Source organism: Aquila chrysaetos, chromosome 3 (assembly GCF_900496995.4).
Source record: "Aquila chrysaetos chrysaetos chromosome 3, bAquChr1.4, whole genome shotgun sequence".
In the NCBI taxonomy this organism is placed as follows: Eukaryota; Metazoa; Chordata; class Aves; order Accipitriformes; family Accipitridae; genus Aquila; species Aquila chrysaetos.
In genome coordinates, this window is record NC_044006.1 from 74,220,265 (window position 1) to 74,241,155 (window position 20,891).

A 20,891-nucleotide genomic window follows, 5' to 3' on the forward strand; every position below is an offset into this window, starting at 1 on the left:
GGGCATGTGCAAGCCTGAAGGAGGTAAAGAGGCTGGTGGCTGCAGCAGTGCATGTGTCTCTGTGCCTGTAAACCTAGGTTGTTTGCATTGTTTGGACACTGAAATGGAGTGGACAGAAAAAATGCAGGCACACTTTTACGGATAGCCTGCAAAAATAAATACTGTGTACCTAACTGTATGAGCTCAAGGGGCAAGAAAGACACCCTCTGAGATCAACAGTGGCATCTGGAAAGACAAAGGTGGGACAAGGACAGGGCAGGCAAGGCGGTTCTTTATTAACACCAGAAATAGCAAGAAGCATCAGCTGACTTACCTGTACTGTATTGTTTCTGAAGTGGTTGAAGCTCTCAGCTTTGTCATTAAAATCCTAACTATGTTAAATAGAAATACAAAATTTATCTGGAAAAGAAGGAAGAGAGAGGGAAAAGTAAGACCAGTGAGTCAAATAATGGCTTAAAGGATGTGATACGCCTTAAAAGGCACATTTTGCAATTCCAATCTGATTGAAAACAGCCTCTTGGTTTTATCATTGATTGAAACAGACTCAGAAGTTTACTAGAAATATCAGAGTATGCAGCAAATATCCAACAGCTATTAATGTTTTCGAAACTGCAATGAAAATGGAGTACAAAAATAATGGTCCCAGCAAGGAACTTATTTTTACTCCCTTTTACTCCTTTCCTCGGTGTCACAAGGAACTAAGGGTTTGGATTTGTTCATCTATTTGCATCTGTCTCTGGCTGAGCTCATCCAAGGCTCCCTGCACAGAGTATTTGGCAGCACTGTGCTGCGTTGATATGGCAGGCGTTTGAAACCATTCTCCCATTCCACAGCAGGCTGTAACGATTAGGTAGGGCCCTCCAGACCCAAAATACAAGGCTGCATTGCAGAGATCTGAATGTGAGCTAGTCACACCGGACTCCCTTTATATTCAGTGGAGGCTATACATTGCACTCCAAAAGAGACGCTTAAAACAAAGCAGATGAATCATACCTGAAAAATGCCTGTTTTTTGCACTGTCTTAAAGGTGAGATGATGGATTTACCACTTCCCCTTTTAATTTGCTGAGCTAGGTTATTATTATTTCTGTTACAATCTCACCACTGAGAATTGAGATTTGCTCTAATTACTGTTGTTGTAGCATCTGCTAGCGAGTTTCTTACATAAGTTTCCTCTCAGTGTAAACAGGAAAGAAAAAAACTGACTCTGATTTGTAGACTGTGATCAGCAGAAGGATTTGGCACCTAGGAGCAAGTTTTGGGTTGCTTTCAACACATAAAGTAGGGTAGCTTACAACGTACTGATCTGTCTCAAAATTGTCGGTGATGTACACTTGTCAGAACTACAGAACTGTTATCTCAGGAAATTTGAGGTCACAACCTAAGCTTGTGGGAAGATATTTCTCTGACATGCATTTCCAGAGTCCCAGGGCTCCTGGCACTTTGCGGTTTATAAATGCAACAGTTCTGTGATTGACTTCCAACTATTTATGAACGCTGTAGCAGAGCTGCCAATTTAAAGGTGTTCTTAAAATATACTCATTTTTTTCCAATGCACTGTGGTATATTTCCATGATTACAGTATCTTGGCATCCATCATATCATTCCCTGCGGTTACTGCAACATTGTTTATAACAAATGGTGCAATAAGCACCTGAATAGACACTGGGAGACTGGCACTGTTGGGAATCATAGAATCATTTAGGTTGGAAAAGACCTTTAAGATCATCGAGCCCAACCGTTACCCTAACACTGCCAAGTCCACCACTAAACCATGTCCCTAACTGCCATATCTACACGTCTTTTAAATACCTCATGTACATTAAACACTTATTACGTGAGATGCAAAAATGCTGCTCTAGGAGTTAACGTGACATTTTTTGAAATTATTTTCTTAGCAGAGTAGGGCCTTAAGGGAGGCTAAGAAATAAATAAAACAGTGCAGTTTGTGTATTTGTTCTTGCTAGAATTGTCTTTGTCATATTTAAGAGCTTGAAGTCAACTGGTTCTCACTTTATTTATCAGAGACAAAACCAGCTTCGTATCACTGGTTTGACTTGAATCTTAAACTCCTCACATTGGTGACTGCACCATTCCTCATTAACAGAAAGAGAAATGTTCAGGCAGTCTCTACTGAGGGGGAGGTGAATGGGGGTGTCCTTCACCCACAGAAATAAAACTTCTGCCTCTGAAATTCTGCTATGAAATCTTGAGGTTCTTCATCAGCTCAGAGCCAGGTTTGGGTTACTTCTATCAAGGATGCAAAAAAGGCACCAATCCAAACCTGCCACTTTTGCAATCGTAATGGAGGGTGCCAGGTGGAATTATAGACTCTTAGGCAAGGGCAAGCTCCAAATATAAGTAGGACTAATCACATGGGATTAACATGATGAAATGGACTGGAGAAAGCATTTCAAGTTTCATGAGTCCTACTTTGATGTGACAGCAGGGAACTGGAAATTCAAATTGCCACAGGCTGCAACAGAAAAATTAGGGATTTTGATCTTCTCTGAAATTAAACTGCAGAAGTGTGATTCATAAGTCCAAAAGGAGAATTGCTAGATGAAAAGTTTGGGAGTTACTTCACTAGAAATACTCTTACGTTATATAAATCAATTTTTCATTCTCCTACTCTTTCCCCTAAGCTCCCCCTACCCAAGGGTTGCAGAAAGAAACCGATGATGACATACAGAAAGGATGTATTAATACTTCTCACCTAGATATGTTTGCACTGATCCCCAGTGACAGCTGGCTTGTTCATCTCGTTGGCAGCAGTAATACTGTCTCAGCTGAAGATCACTGTGTGCTGGGTACCACCAAAAGCTGAGCATCCCCATGGAGGCCACATTCAGGGAGACAATTCAGCTACCCAAGCACAGACCACAGTAGCATTTGAGGTACTCTTGCATAGCTAAGGCCTACGAGTGGCACTGGTACGTGTGACACAGGGCTGGTAAGAGACCACAACTGTCTACAGCAGCAACAGGAAGGTAGATACATTGGTGCTTCCTTTAACAAGCTGCCCAGGTGTCAGGGTAAAGCCTGTTAGGGACATTTCTATAATATTTTCTAGGAGAGAGGAACACTGAGGCCAGAACAGGGGCATCGGCCACTCACCCTGAGTCCTCTTCCTAGTTCTTGCATTGAATATGCTGCATATCCTTAGTCACTTGGGCAGTGTTCGAGCCTGTGGGTCTTAAGATAGACACTAAAATCCACCTGAGGATGTACTCAGTAATCTCAAGTCTGCATTTCAGAGTGACCGTCACCCTGCCTCTTCCATTAATGTTTGCAGTCATGAACTTGCCAACAAGGTGGATGGTCTTGCAAACATCTTATTGTTACACTGTTTCCCTTCTGTCTTCCTCCCAAAGTTCTCCTTTGCTGTGCAATCTTTCAAACGCTGGAGAGGATGCTTTAGGTCTCATGCCTGCAATAAAACTGAGTAGTCTTGTAGATGGCCCAAAGGCAGATATCTACCCCTGAGCTAGTTACCACTAGCTCCTTAAATAACCGATAGGGAAAAATAGCTACTTCTACGTTATAGTTCCTCCTGTCTATTTGAGATGTTTATTTCAGCATGAGATGACTCTCCCTGCTTTGAAGTGCCTCTTTATGTAACTTGCACAGGCAGACCTGTTGGGAAGGTGTATATTATAGGGCTGTATTACAGGGTTGCATTTAGTTGCCTAAACACAGTCACTGAGAGCCCTTTTTGGTGCCATGGTGTATCCTGCCTGACCTCAAACTACTACTTCCGAACAGCATGGGCCTTCTAGAGGATCTGTATCCTCTCTGCCAGACCCATGTGGGGCTGATAGAGCATCTGAAAAGGTACTATGCATCTGTTTAGCCAAAAAGATCTCTCCTCTGAGTTAGATTAAATAAATCCTATCTTGATAGTCTTAACATTTCCCAATGGAACAGCTGTGAATACAAAGTCACACTGATTTTTTGGAAAAGCATGAAGGAACAGAATAAGACTTCTTTGGCTAATGCTTGGCTGCCTTAACCCATTTGGCACTTTGGTGCTACAGTAATAACAGAAAATCTGTCCCACTGCTCACCCAAGGCTCCAGAAACATTGATCTCAAATTCCACCTTACCTAACTGCAGAAACAAACTCAGACCTGGGAGTTTTATTTCCTGTTCTGATCCTCATAAATGGCTGTTCTGTAAATAGCAAACCTGTATCCATCCAAACTCCTCTGGATTCTTAGGGACGGTCCCAAGTTTAAACTGGTCTGAACTCCAGATCTGACATTTGCTCACACAATTACACTTTGCTAACATTTAATAAATGAATTTAAAATGCCTGTCAAAGCCCTGATAGTCACCTAAGGACAAACGTCAGACCTGACACCCAGTCATCTCATCACCATGTATAACCTGATGTGTAAAGAAAGAGTGCGAAGACAAATACTCAATGACACTGCCCAGGTACACAGTCCTAGCTTTCAGCAACAGGCAACTCTGAGGACTTTTTGAGACAGGCATTAGAGACTCATCTCTGTGCCTCAGTGAGCTTTTCCTCCCTGAATGGGTCTAATCCATTAATTCAATTTCCTCTTGTTTTCATCTTTACAACACCCATTGTGAGTGAGTACTATACTTTAGCAGTTCATGAGGAGGAAGGAGGAAAATTTGAAAAGAAAATAAATTTGCTTGAAAAGCAAAGAGAAACCTGTTCCAAGAGAAGGAGGGCAGGAAAAAAGTAACATCAAAATTTGGTCCATCTTTCCCTGCAAACCAGAGTCTTGTTTTTTTAAAAGGGCTGGTAAATGGGACAAGGGGAAGTAGAGCATCCTGGGCTCGCTGGAAGGTACAGGAAAAATGTGTCATATACATCAGCCCAAGAGATGATGGCTGGGATGCAAAGACGATCATCAGGTCAGGAGAATCCTGTGGCCTTTTCTATGCATAAAGTAAGGTTAGAAAAATCATTCACATCTCCTGGTTTTAGAATCTATGAATAATGTATGCAGCTCTTGCAAGGCTTGGTTTTCCACTTTTGCACAGAGCTACTTTCCACAGCTGTCATCGCACCACGACAGGACATGAGTGCAGCCTCTGGTTTGTTACGCACAAAGCTCCTGTTACTGGCTTCATCCCACAGGCTTCTTCAGGAAAAAGAATAACTAATTCTTCCCCATCCTAGGTTAGCTACATAAGAGAGAAAAGTGAAGTGACTTGGCCTTGCCTATACAGTGATTCCATCACACATTGAGGATAAGAAGAGTAGAAGCATAAGGAGCTGAGATTGGCATAATTTCATTTTAGATTACTTCTAGGCAGCTGGTTATCCCAGGCTCTATTTATATTCAGTAGAGAGAGGCACTTTTTAACGGTGGTTCATTTGACTTATTTTAAATGAGTGGTTTTGGATAAACAGTGCTTGGACTTGAACCAGTTGCCCACACAAAGCATCCAGTGATCTTCAGATTGTCCAGGGGTATCCCACCTGAGCTTCAACTGAATGAATGTGGCTGTATCTACTGAGAATCTGTGACATTAGATTATATGAAAGCTTAAAAAATGTTTTGAGGCACCGACATCATGGGTTCCCTTTTGTCTCTATTAAGGTTTCTCTGAGAGATCTTTAAGACCTAAATAACTTCTCAAAGGCAGAGCTTAGCAAGCAAAAAATTCCAAGGCAAAAATGCAAATATGGTAATATCAAAATACTTGTTTCTGGTTTTGCCTACTAGAAACACATTTCAGCGTGTTCAATATTAATGATTTCTTTTAAAAGAACATTCCTTCATTTCAGAAAGACATTTGGCTCAGTAGACCTTTTAGTAGCAAAGAGGTCTAATGTGAAGATCAGTTTTCACTGCATAATCAGATGGATTTTTATTGTTCGTTTGTCCACACTGGGTCTGATACCACAGCTCATAGGGATGATAGCTTGAGTTCATTCAGGACAGAAGACACAATCTGGGAGTCAAACAGGGAACAGGCTGCTGCACACAGCCTGCAAAAGCTGAAGTCTTTGAAATGAAAATGGAGCTATTTTTCTCAGCTGGAGAGAATCCATACAGTTCTAGTGACTACCAGATTGATTCTGATTTACAAGCAAAGAAGATGAAGCGTCTGGTGTCTATTCCTTATATATATATAGTAGCATTTCAAAGGAAGAAAGATCTTACTACTGCAAAGTGAGTTTTCCTAGAAAAGAGCCTCTGTACCATATCTAGCAAAGTACATAATTATTTGTCAGGGTCCTTCTTGTTATTATTGGAGGTCTGTGTCAACAAATTAATTTCTCTCAGAATTGGACAGCTCTAACAAAACCCACACATCAGTTCCATATATGGAGAATGATGAATGGACATTTAAGAGAATGATGACAGGCAGTGCATCCTTTTTATTTATTTTTAATCTCACTTGATATTTTTATTCATTTCTTTTTATACATGTTTTCTGCTTCATAATGGAAAATAGTACCAAGGATTTTTCCCTTGATATTTATTGATAGATAAAATCAGTCCAAAGGTGAGGTCTTGGAGACAGAATAAACCAGCTTATTATTCTCTTACTTTTACTTATGATGTGCTAAGAATATCCTTATTGCTGGAATAAGACCCTCTCCAACTACAGATGGGAAAGAAGTAGTTTTCATACCTTGCCAGGGCTTTGGAAGTTTAGTGTTTCCATTTCCAAATAGAAATGAAAATTCAGAGCCCCCAAATGGAGTTATAAGCCAGTGATCCAAAAAGCATTTGGACCATCTGTTTTGGCACTGATCAATTATGATCTGAACATCCAAACCCAGAAGCTCTTTTGAACCAAAAGAAACTTTTCAGTGAAAGATTTCAGTCATAAAAATTTTCTGTCATAAAAAAACAAACTCCATTTGAGAGAAAATTTATCTCCCTTAGTGAGATGAAATAGCCAAAATATTCCAAGATGCACAAAAGAGGGAACACTGACTCTGAAGGCTTCTTTGCAGTTTTCCTTAAGCTCAGGAGTTTAAATGGGAAGTCATTAAGATCTTCTCCTTCTCTTTTGAGAATTTAATGGGCAACTAGCATTCATTTTGCTCATTTCTGCTGGGCTTCTTATTTTGTGCTTCACAAAAAGCTTTTACTTCTGTGCTTCTGAGAATGTTCGCTCCTCTTCACTCCCAGGAAATGTAAATATTATTCTATTTAGACTTTGCATTTTCATGCAATGTGGTAAAATTGACCCCAGGATTAAGTAACCCATAGTGGCATCAGAGCAGTCATTTTAGCTGGAGCATTATATACTGTCATCCTGACCTCGAATAGTCTGCCAGTTTATTAATGTCTTGTTTTAATTGTTCTATCATACTTCCTGACATGATTCTCAGGAAGGGCCTTTATATGGGATAAAGCCCTGGAGGGAAGAGGGGCCTGAGAAAGCTGGTAAATATTCAAGGGTTGCCTCCTCCAAGCTCCAGAGCGATGCATCCCAACAAAGAGGAAGTCAAGCAAAAATGCCAGGAGGCCTGCATGGATGAACAAGGAGCTCCTGGACAAACTCAGACACAAAAAGGAAGCCTACAGAGGGTGGAAGCAAGGACAAGTAGCCTGGGAGGAATACAGAGAAATTGTCCAAGCAGCCAGGGATCAGGTTAGGAAAGCTAAAGCCCTGAGAGAATTAAATCTGACCGGGGACGTCAAGGGCAACAAGAAAAACTTCTATAGGTACATCAGTGATAAAAGGAAGACCAGGGAAAATGTGGGCCCTCTCCAGAAGGAAACAGCAGACCTGGTTACCCGGGACATGGAGAGGCTGAGGTAGTCAACGACTTTTTCGCCTCAGTCTTCACCAGCAAGTGCTCCAGCCACACCACCCCAGACACAGAAGGCAAAGCCAGGGACTGGGAGAATGAAGAACTGCCCACTGTAGGAGAAAATCAGGTTTGAGACCACCTAAGGAACATGAAGGTGCACAAGTCCATGGGACCTGATAAGATGCATCCACGGGTCCTGAGGCAACTGGTGGATGAAGTGGCTAAGCCACTACCCATCATATTTGAGAAGCTGTGGCAGTCCAGGGAAGTTCACACTGACTGGAAAAGGGGAAACATAACCCCCATTTTTAAAAAGGGAAAAAAGAAAGACCTGGGGAACTGCAGGCCAGTCAGTCTCACCTCTGCACCCAGCAAGATCATGGAGTGGAACCTCCTGGAAACTATGCTAAGGCCCATGGAAAATAAGGAGGTGATTTGTGACAGCCAACATGGCTTCACTAAGGGCAAATCGTGCCTGACAAATTTGGTGGCCTTTTATGACGGGGTTACAGTGTTGGTGGATAAGAGAAGAGCAATGGAAGTCATCTACCTGGACTTGTGCAAAGTGTCTGACACTGTCCTGCATGACATCCTCATCTCTAAATTGAAGAGACATGGATTTGACAGATGGACCACTTGGTGGATAAGGAATTGGCTGGATGGTCACACTCAAAGAGTCATGGTCAATGGCTCGATGTCCGAATGAAGACCAGTGACAAATGGCGTTCTTCAGGGGTCGGTATTTTGACTGGCGCTGTTTAATGTCTTTGTCGGTGACATGGACAGTGAGACTGAGTGCTCCCTCAGCAAGTTTGCCGATGACACCAAGCTGTGTGGTGCAGTTAACACGCTGGAGGGAAGGGATGCCATCCAGAGGGACCTGGACACGCTTGAGAGGTGGGCCCGTGTGAACCTCATGAAGTTCAACAAGGCCAAGTGCAAGGTCCTGCACATGGGTCAAGGCAATCCCAAGCACAAACACAGGCTGGTCAGAGAATGGACTGAAAGCAGCCCTGCAGAGAAGGAGTTGGGGGTATTACTAGGTGAAAAACTGAATATGAGCCAGCAATGTGTGCTCACAGCCCAGAAAGCCAATCGCATTCTGGGCTGCATCAAAAGAAGTGTGGCCAGCAGGTCAAGGGAGGTGATCCTGCCCCTCCACTCCACTCTCGTGAGACCCCAGCTGCAGTACTGCATTCAGCCTTGGGGACCCCAACATAAGAAAGACATAGACCTGCTTGAGTGGGTCCAGAGGAGGGACACAAAGATGATCAGAGGGCTGGAGCACCTCTCCTGTGAAGACAGGCTGAGAGAGTTGGGGCTGTTCAGCCTGGAGAAGAGAAGGCTCTGGGGAAACCTTAGAGCAGCCTCCCAGTACCTAAAGGGGGGCTACAGGAAAGATGGGGAGGGACTCTTTAACAGGGAGTGTAGTGATAGGATGAGGGGTAATGGTTTTAAACTGAAAGAGGGTAGATCTAGATTAGATATTAGGAAAAAATTCTTTACTGTGAGGGTGGTGAGGCACTGCACCAGGTTGCCCAGAGAGGTTGTGGATGCCCCATCCCTGGCAGTGTTCAAGGCCAGTTGGATGGGGCTTTGAGCAACCTGGTCTAGTGGAAGGTGTCCCTGCCCATGGCAGGAGGGTTGGAACTAGATGATCTTCAAGGTCCCTTCCAACCCAAACCGTTCTATGATCACAACAGTTTCCCTTTCAAAGGTCACAGGCACCACAATGACTCCTTTTGGTATACAGCAAAGTGCTGGAAAATGCTATCTATCTGATCAGGGACAATGAGATGTGATTAAGAAGAGTGAGGCATAATGTGGTGGATGGTCATGATCAGGGACACTGTGGAATAGACTCCCTAGAGCAGCAGTGAAAGACCAACTCTTCAGGCAAGCAAAGCAGGACTATACACATCCTGAAGATTGTATGGGATGGAGTTGTATTTTGGTGGGGAAGGGAGAGAGTGGTAAATGAACAGACACCTTTGTTACCTAATGTCTGTGTTACACATCAGCACACAGACCCTTGCCTTTGCTCACACTGTCACCTAAACCCAAGTCCAAACACAACTCCAGTTCTAGTTGGGATCACACCGTTTCCTCACTAGAGCCCTGCATCATGCATGAACATGTCCACAGACTCTTTTGCAATTTTATAATCCCATCTGTGATCCTCTTACTATTGTGCTGGTCCTTCTGGCTCTCCTGAAACATCTTGTATTCAAAAAGCTCTGTTAAAGGAACACGCTGCAGGTCACCCCCCAGTCAAGTCAACTACCATAGGGTCTCTAGTCACATGTGACTCAACAGGGTTTCTCTCCAACTATTTCACCTGACAAGTCAGGAACACACTTAATGTTGCAACACCAGTAAACACATACCTTTGCAAAAATAACAGTGGCACACAGAGAGTTCTTGCCTGCAGGGAGTGGTAGCCCCTTGGCAACCAACTCATCACATCAGCACAGTGAAAATGACCAAGATGACATGACAGCCTAAACCATGGGCATACTGCTGTGAACAGTCCACCTGGCAGTTCCCCAGGCTTGGCAAGTTCAAGTTGCCATGTGTTGACAGTAAGAACCACAAGACTCAAGAGATAGTCTTCCTCCAAAGAGGAACTGTCCAGCAACTCACTGATGGAATGTCATTTCCTATCTGGAAAGTATTCCGAGTGACTTGACAGGATGAATTTTGGAGAAAGTTTTCCGGGCAACTGCTGCTGGTTATATGAGTTTCTTATTGGCTGTGGAACATCTCACAAACAGAATTAGAAATTATAGAAAGAAAGAGACATTGTAGGAGGCTACATGGTATTGGATACCTTGTCTGACAGTATTGACTCCACAGCTACAAAATGTAAACAACAGGAAGACAGTAACAGGAATGATGGCAGAACTGGAGATAAATTCTGGATGGACTGTAATCAAATTAGCATATTATCTTTATCCTATGTGTAGCTATGACAGCATGCTTGCAAATCAGAGAAAATTATGATAAATGTCTTGCAAGAAAAACACAGGGATGTCAACAGTTTGCAGCCATGAACTACAACCTTGGTAGCAGTGCAAGAACTGGGAATCTGTAAAGAGAAAAAAAATTAAAAAAATCAATAGGAAAACTAAATTAATCAGCAATCCAGTGGTTGAGAAAAAACATAAGCCAGTCAGACAGGAAGGAGAAGGGAAAATGAAAAAGTTATATCAATAAGAATAAAAATAAAATTCTCAGTCTCTGAACAGAGCAATGCAGAACTGGAAGAATAAGTGTGAAGAGTCAGCAGAAACTAAGAAAATATTCAGAGAAGCAATTATATCAGCAAGGAAGATGCTTGCACAGAACTAGGGAATGCTTTTCCGAAAAAACAAATATGAAATGCATATAGATACATACATAGGTGCAATGCTTCCATATATAAAATGGCAAGTCAACAAACCTTTATGACTTTTTTAGATCAAAAGAAAGGACCTTTAGCAATGTGGACTGCAACATTTTGAGTGGAGTGTTACAGTCAAGCAAAAGGAAGTGAAGATAAAGATTAAGATGCACTACAAATTTTATCTATTGGACGATATCAGAAAGGAATGGAATTCATAAATATTGGTTAAGTTGCTTAATAAACCTATTTCCCCTACCTGCAATACTTTTAAAGACATATTGGAAAAAGATGTATGTAACAGGATGGCAGAAAGACAGCTCTGCTCTTCAGAAGTGTAAATGCATATATGGGGTTAGGATAATCATGCAAAAGCAGAAAGCAGCACATTTCAAGAAAAAAAATTAATGTATGAACACTGTACAGTATCATTACACCGATAAACTAGGACACAGGATGGGAAGAATTATTGAGTCAAGTACTATAGCTATTGTAAACAGTTGTATTGAAACATCCTTTGCACAAGTGGGCAATGTTAAATAGCTACTATTCCTTTACTTCTATTGGAAGACAGCTAATGAAGCCTACTTCTATGAATGCTAGAAGTTTTCTTAATTTAGTTTAAACATATTAATGGTCACTTATGACAATTTCCTGGTTGTCAATAATACTAATAAGCTTAAGTACCTCCACTCTCCTCTGTGACATAAAAAAACACCATATCGTTCCACAGTCTTGGTTTTGAAAAACTAAAGAAACTCAGATATTTACTGAAAGTTTCTCCATGACACGGTCTTCCACAACATCAGCCAGTGATTGCTATATATAAGATATTGCTATATCCCATAATCTGAAACTGAGCTGGAGCTGGACAAATTCTTTGCAAGCACTGTAAAGAAAAGCATTTGTAGAAATGAGGTGTAAAGGTGAAGAATTACATGGTTTGTGAAGTCCTCTGAAAGAGTCAGCATGGGGACAAGGGAGATCCAGCAGACAATCTACTCAGGTTTCTGGAAGGAATTCAAATTTGTTTCTCCAAAGGCTCCTATAGAAACTTGGCTGTTAGAGGTTTGGAGGGAAGAGCATTATACATAGAAATATAAGAAAGAAAGGGTAGGAATATATATATGTACACACACACACACATATTCTGTTTTCTCAATGGAGAGAGCCTACTGGTAGATCTGTGCTGTTTTACACAGACCTCAGTGATCTATAAAAGGGAATGAAGAGCAGGCTAACAGATTTTTAGTGACACTAAGCTACTCAGGATAGCAAAAATAAAGGCTGATTGCAAAGAGCTGTATAGGGACTCACAATACTAAGTAACCAGGCAATAACATGGCACATGAAATCACATGATATGAAGGTAACACAATGGGGAAGTAAAGCAATCTTAACTTTACATGAAGAGTTATGAGCTCTGGGTATTTTCATTCACAAAAGAAATGTTGGAATTACACTGGCTCCCTGAAAACTTCATCTCAGTTCCCAGTGGTACTCAAGAAAGGAAACAAAAAATATTTGGAATTACTGAGAAAGAAAAAGGAAATAGAACAGAGAACAGGATGCTGCTACAAAAAATCCATTAGTGTGGTCACACCTTGAGTACTGGGGCAAGCTTTGATCTTGCCCCCACAAAAATGCTATGTCGTTAATGATTAGCACATCACAAAGACCACTTCAGCACATGTGTCAGTTGTCTCCTGAGCAAAATTCCACATTGCAGTAAGCTCATCTTCTTAAGGACACTTAACTCTTCTACAGTACTTGTCATCCAGGGATCTCAAAGCCTTTTACAGAGGAAGATAAGTATCATTAAGCTTGCTTTATAGCTGGGGAAACTGAGACCTAGAGCAGCAAATCTAACTTGTTTAAAAGTATATAGCTGATGAAGGCAGAGACAGAATTGAACTCCAGGTCTTCATATCAGCTCATGTACCCACTTATGCCAGCAGTTAATTGATTGTGGTGAATTATTTTCAATGAGACCCAAAAAGCAGAGGTTACAAAACTGTTCGGTTCTTAAGCACAAGGGAAAAAAATCTATTAAAGCTGAATGTAAGGTCTGACAAAAACTAAATATTTGATCTGCCCGTTTGAAAAACTGAAAATTTAATACATTTTTAGGTCTGAGAAATATTGCAGAGCAGTTCATACCTGGGGTCAGTTCACAACAGTAGTTACTGAGAAAAAAACAGCTCAGTTAACTGCCTCTGGTGCCTATTTTCTGAGGTTTGTCCTCTGATCTTGGTGTGTTTTCATGGTTCACCAGTTCTTTGACAGGGTTTTAAATTTTCATTTAAAATTGCACATAAGAAATTTATTTTTCTTAATAAAATCAGGCTGAAATTCAGGTCCCTGGCATGTATTTCCAACCCTTTGCCCCTTCTTTACCTAGAGAGAGGGATGTGTGATTAAAACTTGGCTATGCCACTCTGAGGAGAGATACCAGAATTTAAAAAACCCACTAATTTGAAGAGAAAATACCTAACAGAGTGTATTTTTCTAGTGCTATCAGAAATTGAATTTCAAAGCATCCAATGTACTGAATGGTTAGATCTCTCCTGCGAGATGTTCAAGCCAAAATCCATTCAGGAATGAAACAAAGAAGGATGAATACCTACATTTTCTGCCTCACATTTCTTGTCAATAAAAATACAGGTTTCTCACCCAATATGCAGGATCAGCATTTATACCCAGTTTCCTTTGCCTCTGAAATTGTCTCTGAAATTGTTTCTCTGTTTTCAGCCCAAGTCAGCGTTCAAGTTTCTTCTAAAGACAAGTTGGAAAGCAATCAAACAAATCTCTCTATTGCATTGTTCAAAGTTTTTGTACCCTGAGCTATAACAGAGAATAATATGGTTTAAAGATGGACTTGAGGACTGCTACCATGATCAAAGGGCTTTATTTTTTGGCCAATCTTTATTTCCAGTGAGGCTTAGAACTCCTGCATGACCTGTTTCTTGGTGTTATGCTCTCTTACGCTGCAGCAGTTCAATGCATAGAGGCAAGAAAATGAGAAATCAAAACCAGTGGAAATAGTTTTTGACAGGCAAAATCCTCCTATCTTTTAAAGAGACTCGGCATCTTTAGAGGCAGGTTTTATCCCTCCGGAACTAAGAATATTTACCAACAAGAGCACTCTAATCAGATTGCCATTGGCTGGTATAATGGTGCCTCTCGAACACATAATGATGCTACCTTTGTCTAACAGGTAACCAAACCTCAGCCGAGTTGTACACTGGGCACTTGGCTCTTAACTAACTGAAGTGGGTGAAACCATTTTTAACTGCCACAGGCTAAGTGCTTGCATGTGGACAGGAACTGTAATTTGATGGAGTTTTTAGACTTTTAGCTTTTAGTGTGAGCACTCTTTAGGAAATAACATTAATTTCTTCTAGTAACATTCATGTGTCTCTATCTTTCCAGCAGTATACTGGGATGGTTGTCTCACAGAATTGTATGTTCTTTCATTAAACATGAACTTCAGTTGAACATTTCAATTCTTCATTAGTCCAAATCCAACTCATTAGCTGTGACTGAAGGAGGTCACAGAGTTGTACTATTTTTGAAATCTTTGTGTCTTCCATTTCGGGTGACCATTGTTCACTGGAGGGAAGAGGAAAGCAGCACTTCGTCCCCATCTATGTTAAGGCAGAGGCATACTGACATACTGGGAGGGGTGATGTTTGACTGTGTTGCCCTGAGTACATGGCAGATGTCAAACTTCAGTGCTCTTGATCCAGCATTTCTCATGGCAGCCTTGAAAGGGTCAGTAACTCCAATAATAATAAGTGATGCTTGAGTCATTATATACAATTTGATTTTATTCGCATAAGGATCAAAAAATGAGCCTGTCAAGCTGCTTTAACACACTGTGGAGTTGTGTATTTTAATTATAAACACAAGACTCAACTGTCAGTTTAAAAAAAAAAGAGGGGGCACATTTTAGCAATCAGGAGTGCATTGCAACAGGAGTTTTCAGATTTGCCTTTTAGATTTTATTTCCAGAGAGCTCTTTTCCTCACCCAGCAGTGCTTTCTCATGGGAGTAACGATAAGGAGAGGGAAGGAAGGGCTTGCCCTTATGTTACTTCTCTAAATTGTATCAGCCGCTTTCCACCCCACAGTGCAATTACTGTTATCTCATCTGTGTTTTAATTAGAGCTCAAGTGCAGGCCAACGTAGAAAGGTTCAATACACATTGTCAGTTCAGGGCAGTATAGTTATTAGCTCAGTTTAGAGGGGTCTCAAGGCTGCTCTAAATTAGAGGCAGATATAATGACCTGTATATAAAGAGGCAGCCTTCAACTGTACCTCCATTTTCTGTGTGCCTCTTTGGGGTCTTTGAATAGAAAGTGCTGTTCTGGGGAGAACAATTATTTCATGACTCTAAGCTACCTATGCTATCTGTCAGAGATGCCATCCAAGGGTGTTCCAGATCTTGTTGACTAAGGGGGTTATGGTAGATTCACAGATTCACAGACTTCTAGGCAATGATGTGGAAACTAAATTCTCTGAGTACTGCAAACCTGCTGCCTTGTGTTGTCTAAAGAGGATTTGTTTGTGAGTTAGTCTCTATATCACTGAGTGAATTTACTGTGAGGCTGTTTGTGTTTTTGGGATGTCTCCCTTGGTGACACACTATTATATTGCGTGTATCGCACTGATTGTATTTCTCTCCTTAGAACATAAAGAAAAGAATTTTTACATAAAAGCAGACTCCTATTATGTTTTTTCTCTTTTCAGCTACGCACAATGTGATCTGTTTGCTGCCTCTTAACAATTAACACAGAAATTAACTCTCCTGATTTCAGGTTAGGAAACATTCAGATTAGTAGCTGGCTTCCTAGGCAAGAGAGACACTTTTTTCCTGCTGAATCACATGAATGGCACAGCACTGACAAGGTGAGAGGACAAGGCTTCTTAGCCTTGAAAAAGTTGGCAGCGGCTGCCTATTCTGGAGCATTTGCACCTTCTCCAAGGGTGTTGGAGTGGCACAAGGGACAGCTATACCAGGTCTTTGTTCCCTAAGAGAGGGAACCCCACTGAGCCCTGTGAATTCTGTGTTAGGACATCTGCCTTCTTCCTAGGTGGCTTTTACCGCAAGGGATTGGAAGAGTAGGATCGGGTTTTTCATCATTGTCCTTTTTAATAGCATTGATCTTTTCCATTTACACCCAGTATTTTCTGGGAAAGCATCACTGCACTTTTGTCGAAGGTTCAAAATGGTTTATGAATGAGCTTCCCTCTTCCTCTGCCTACTGTTCGTTGGCACAGGACACAGAGCGTTGGGTAAACAGATAAACAGCTTGTTAACTGTGGGCGGCACTGAGAAGGAAACTTAACAACAGGAAAGCTAACAAACAAATACACAGCAATGATGGGAATGTAGAAGATGTAGATGACTGTACAAGGAGATGCAATTCCTTAACATGATTCCTATATTTTTCTAATCAATGTGCATGATGGAGTTGCTCTAGTTCTCAAGACCCTCAAGTGGATCAGCAGATATTGTAACATACCTCCTGTTTTTGAAATTTTCTTTCTCACACCTCAAAACATTGTACAAAGGAAGGCAAACAGCATTACAGAGGGAGGAGGAAAGAATGGCCTAAGGTCAAGGAAACAGCTGGAAACAGACCACTGCAATTATTTTACATAAAAGTAGATGTGGAACATCACAGATGCCTATGAAATTATCCCTCAATGGGAGATGGCAGTGTCCTTCCACTCACATACATGCTTACCAGAAGAACAAGAATCACTGGCCCTTGATATATGTAGTCGATATATTTCCCTGGCTCTTTTCCAAACCAGCATCTGTAAGAAACAAAACAAATAAGAAAATCATTTATAAAGGGGAATGCACTTTTAGATTGTAATACCAAGGACACCATAGAGAGATGTTCCTTTATCCCCTGAGTTGTTTAATCATATACATAATTGGCAAGTGACTGAGTTTTCTGGGACAAAGTCGCACCTTTTCTTTGGACACAGATCTGAGCCCCATTTTCCCCTCCCATTAGACCAATCATGTTCTCACTATGTTTTTGGCTATTGCCCATGTAAATATTTCCAAGAAATGTGAGAATGTGCTATAAGAAGGATGCAGAAGTTGTGTCCTGCTGGGTCTGAAAAAGGGATGAAATATTCTGTGTAAAGAAAAAAAATCTGTTATCTATTGCAGTGCCCAGAGACACTTAAATTCCATAAATTAAGGGCTGTTACTTACATCAAATATGTCTCAAGTTGCATGGAAATGCTGTCTAAGTAAGGTACTGGATGAATAAGGAGTTCCTCCCATTGGCTTTGAACCAAGCTGGTGACCATCAAATCCAGCATACAGGACAGACACATCATTTGAAGCTAGCAAATACCTGATCCAACATTACCAAAGGGAAATCGACTCAGGTTAGGTGAAACCACAGGTAAACTGAAGGGCCTCAAACTAGCAGAGATCCTGGCTGTGTCATGTGTGACTGAGTGCTGGCTTGACTTTAATTTCCACTAATTACAAGTGTTTTTCACCCTGCTGTGTTATACAACAGACTAAGCCTGTGATTTCACAGGAACCCATACTGACATTCACTTTATTCTCTTAACTGAGAGTAATAAATCAGTTATATTTATGTCAGTAAATGAATCAGAAACTGGGCTCAGGTCTGGAGTCAATCATTTACACCATTACATTTTCCTTGGTGCAGTTTTGACCCAGGCCAAACAATAGCCAACTCTGAAACTATTCCTGGGGAACAAATCTGGAGCTAGAATTAGCCAGAGGACATTCCCAATAGTCTACAAACTGCAGCTACTCCAATTTGGGGACCAAGAGGGTTTAATAATATGGATGTGAACTACTCCATGCTATTTGGACTCCAGCCCCAGGAAAATTCCGGGCCCAGCTAATTTAATATTGCAGATACAGCCACATGGTCTGGATGCTGGTTCCACTAAGCAGAGACAACTTTGCTATCATAATGCCTTAAGGTTTAGGTCACTGGAGCTCCAGATCCCTTAGGAAGTAGATTTTGGAGTTCAAGGATCTGAGAGTGTTCTTCCCTTTTGTGGCTACCACACACCAAGTCTACACAGCAAAAATTATGCCTTCCTGTGTTTGCCTTGTGACAAAAAATAAGCTTAGTGCCACTGGAGACATAAAACCAAGGGTTATTCCTGAGCCAAGGAGACCACGGAGACAGATGTAGATTTGCACTTTTACAAGTATTCAAGAAATAATGCTTGTTGCTTCAAAGAGATTGCAGTCTGTAAGACATGACTTCATGAGTTCAAGGCAAATAAACTGAGAGAAGGAAAGCTATGGTTCAGATGGAATTCTTTTGAATCACATAATGCCCCCAAAGCCTTTGTCCAAAATGTGTTGCTCGCTAAAACAGAAGGAGCTGTTTGTCCATTGCAAAATGCTCTTACTGAGCTGACTGTACAGAAATGTTGAGATACACAGCAAGTATCTAGAAACACAATTCAGTATCACACAATTGTTTGCCTTTTCTTGATTCAATTTCTACATCTTTTAGGTTCCAAATGAATGAGAGTTTTGAATATTTTATAAATATAAAACATGTCTGTTATTCCCTGGTGCACTGACTGCAAATTGTTGTAAATCGATTATTTTGCAACTTATCTTCCAAAATTTGGTGATGAGAGCAAGACTTGGAATAAGGTACTTCCTCCACCCAATTTATCATCCAAGAGGAATCCCCAGGGCAGCCTTAAATTAATGAAACTGATTTTTTTGTTTGTTTTTCGTTAAGGAGATGGAAAGATATGAAGAAAAATGAATTACAAGATATGCCAAGGCAGGAAACACAACGCTCCAGAACTTGCAAGACCTACATTTGAGAGAGGTTTTTGAAGGGCATTATTGCCTGAAACTCAGAGAACAGGATTTTCTGGGAAGCTGGCTGTTCTAGCAGAGGAATCTAGCAGACGGACTAACAAGAAGCAGACTGAGGCATGTGGCAGAACTTACTGGGCTAGAAAAAGCCAGCAGAGAATTTAGAGCAGAGCTGGTAGAGCACAAATGAGGTTCCAGGGCAAGGGCTGTTCATTGCTCTTTGGAATTTAAATATTGCTTAACTGTAAGCCCATACTGAAGAGCAAAATGCTGACATTTATTATCTGAAGCCCAGTATTAGACCAAGGTTGCATTGAGCGAAGCATCATGTGTATATACACACTTTCACACAATTTGAGGAAACAAGGTTGTGGCCAAAGGTAGACTTCTACTACACAGGCATCTACAAGTGAGCTTGATGCTACATGTTCCTTTTGTACTTAGTGGGGGAAAAAAAGCAGCTTTTCTAGCATGGTGTTCATCTGATTAGGCTATAAAACAGATCTGTTACATGGTATTCTAAACATTTCTAATATACCCATTAAATCAGGCAAGTAGGGGTGAGAGGACAGATATTTGCCAGTGACATTACATATGTCTGTATTTCATTAGCTGCATTTCATATTTACAGTCTAACTGTAACCTTAGCTGAGATATTGCAAACTTTTCTGCCTGTCATCTTAACTCTTACTTTAAATCCAACGTAAGCCATTATTTCTGCAATAGGATCAGCACTGCACATTTCTTTAAAACTAAAAAGAGAAACCTAAACCACTGAAAATTACTTGGTGCCTCATAATTTTAATTCCATGTGTGTGAAATAAAAGCCATTTTCTTTTTTTTTTTTTCTTTTTTACCTCTGAAAGAATAAACAAACACTCCCTGAATATTGAAGAGGACAATTTAGGAAGACAGTTCTGATTAGACTCAGATATGTAAACACACTTCTATTGAATAGCACTAATTAATATTCTTCATGGTTCTCTGATAGTTCTTTCCATAACAAAAACCACCACTGGTTTTACCATTATTGTTAATTAGATCTTACTAATGTTCTTCCCCTTACCAACTGTCCATCAATGAAATGACTACAATAATTCTTAATCATTTGTTTCGGTTTTTTTGTTGAGACTTAACAGTACTTTTTTCAGCATTGTCAGATTTTGCTAAAGAACTGCTAAACCCTAGACAGGATATTTGCCACAGTACCAATTATATTTGTCTCACTATGCAGAACACGGTCTCTAGTAAGTACAAAAATGAAAAAAAGTTGGTTGAAGCATTTTCTTAACATTCTTCCTGTGTGCTAGTTTGAGCTTTTAAACTATTATAAGCTACATAACTTGAACTCCAGTTCAACCTCCAAACAACTTAAGTTACAGTTGAAATGCATACTCAGATGAAGAAGAGGAGTTTTGCATTTTGTCCTGAATTTTGGGCTGTCCGCTGGGATACCCAAACAGTCTTGGAAGCTGCAGGAGAGAACATGTTTTCTGCATGTGTCCAGTTTGCTAGGTCTAACCACATGAGGGAATAACACATGATTTCCCCAGTGGTCAAGATAAATGGAGCATAACAGCTAGGCTGACTGGGGAGAGCAGCCTGTTTTCACAGAATAGCTGAGGTCGGCAGGGACCTCTGGAGATTGTCTAGTCCACCCCCTGCTCAAAGCAGAGTCAGCTGAAGCAGGTTGCTCAGAGCTGTGCCCAGTTGGCTTTTGAGTAGCTCCAAGGATAAAGACTCCACAACTTCCTTGGGTAATTTCTTCCAGTGTTCTACCACCCTCACGGTGAAAACGTGTTTCCTGATGCTCAGATGGAATTTCATGTGTTTCAGTTTATGCCACTGCCTCTTGTCCTGTCACTGGGCACCACTCAGAGGTGTCTGGCTC

General features: G+C 41.0%; 1 protein-coding gene across 4 annotated transcripts in view; it reads right to left on the minus strand.

Moving 5' to 3' along the window:
- The window catches only part of CRHR2 (corticotropin releasing hormone receptor 2), a 163,017-nt gene that overhangs the window by 20,249 nt on the left and 121,877 nt on the right, over positions 1-20,891 (minus strand). For all 4 annotated transcript variants that reach the window (XM_030010263.2, XM_030010264.2, XM_030010262.2 and 1 more), the window contains 2 exons: positions 16,893-16,965; positions 314-399 (listed from right to left, as the gene is read on the minus strand). In XM_030010263.2, coding sequence (XP_029866123.1) covers positions 314-399; positions 16,893-16,965 — 159 coding nt within the window. The remainder of the gene's footprint in view (positions 1-313; positions 400-16,892; positions 16,966-20,891) is intronic.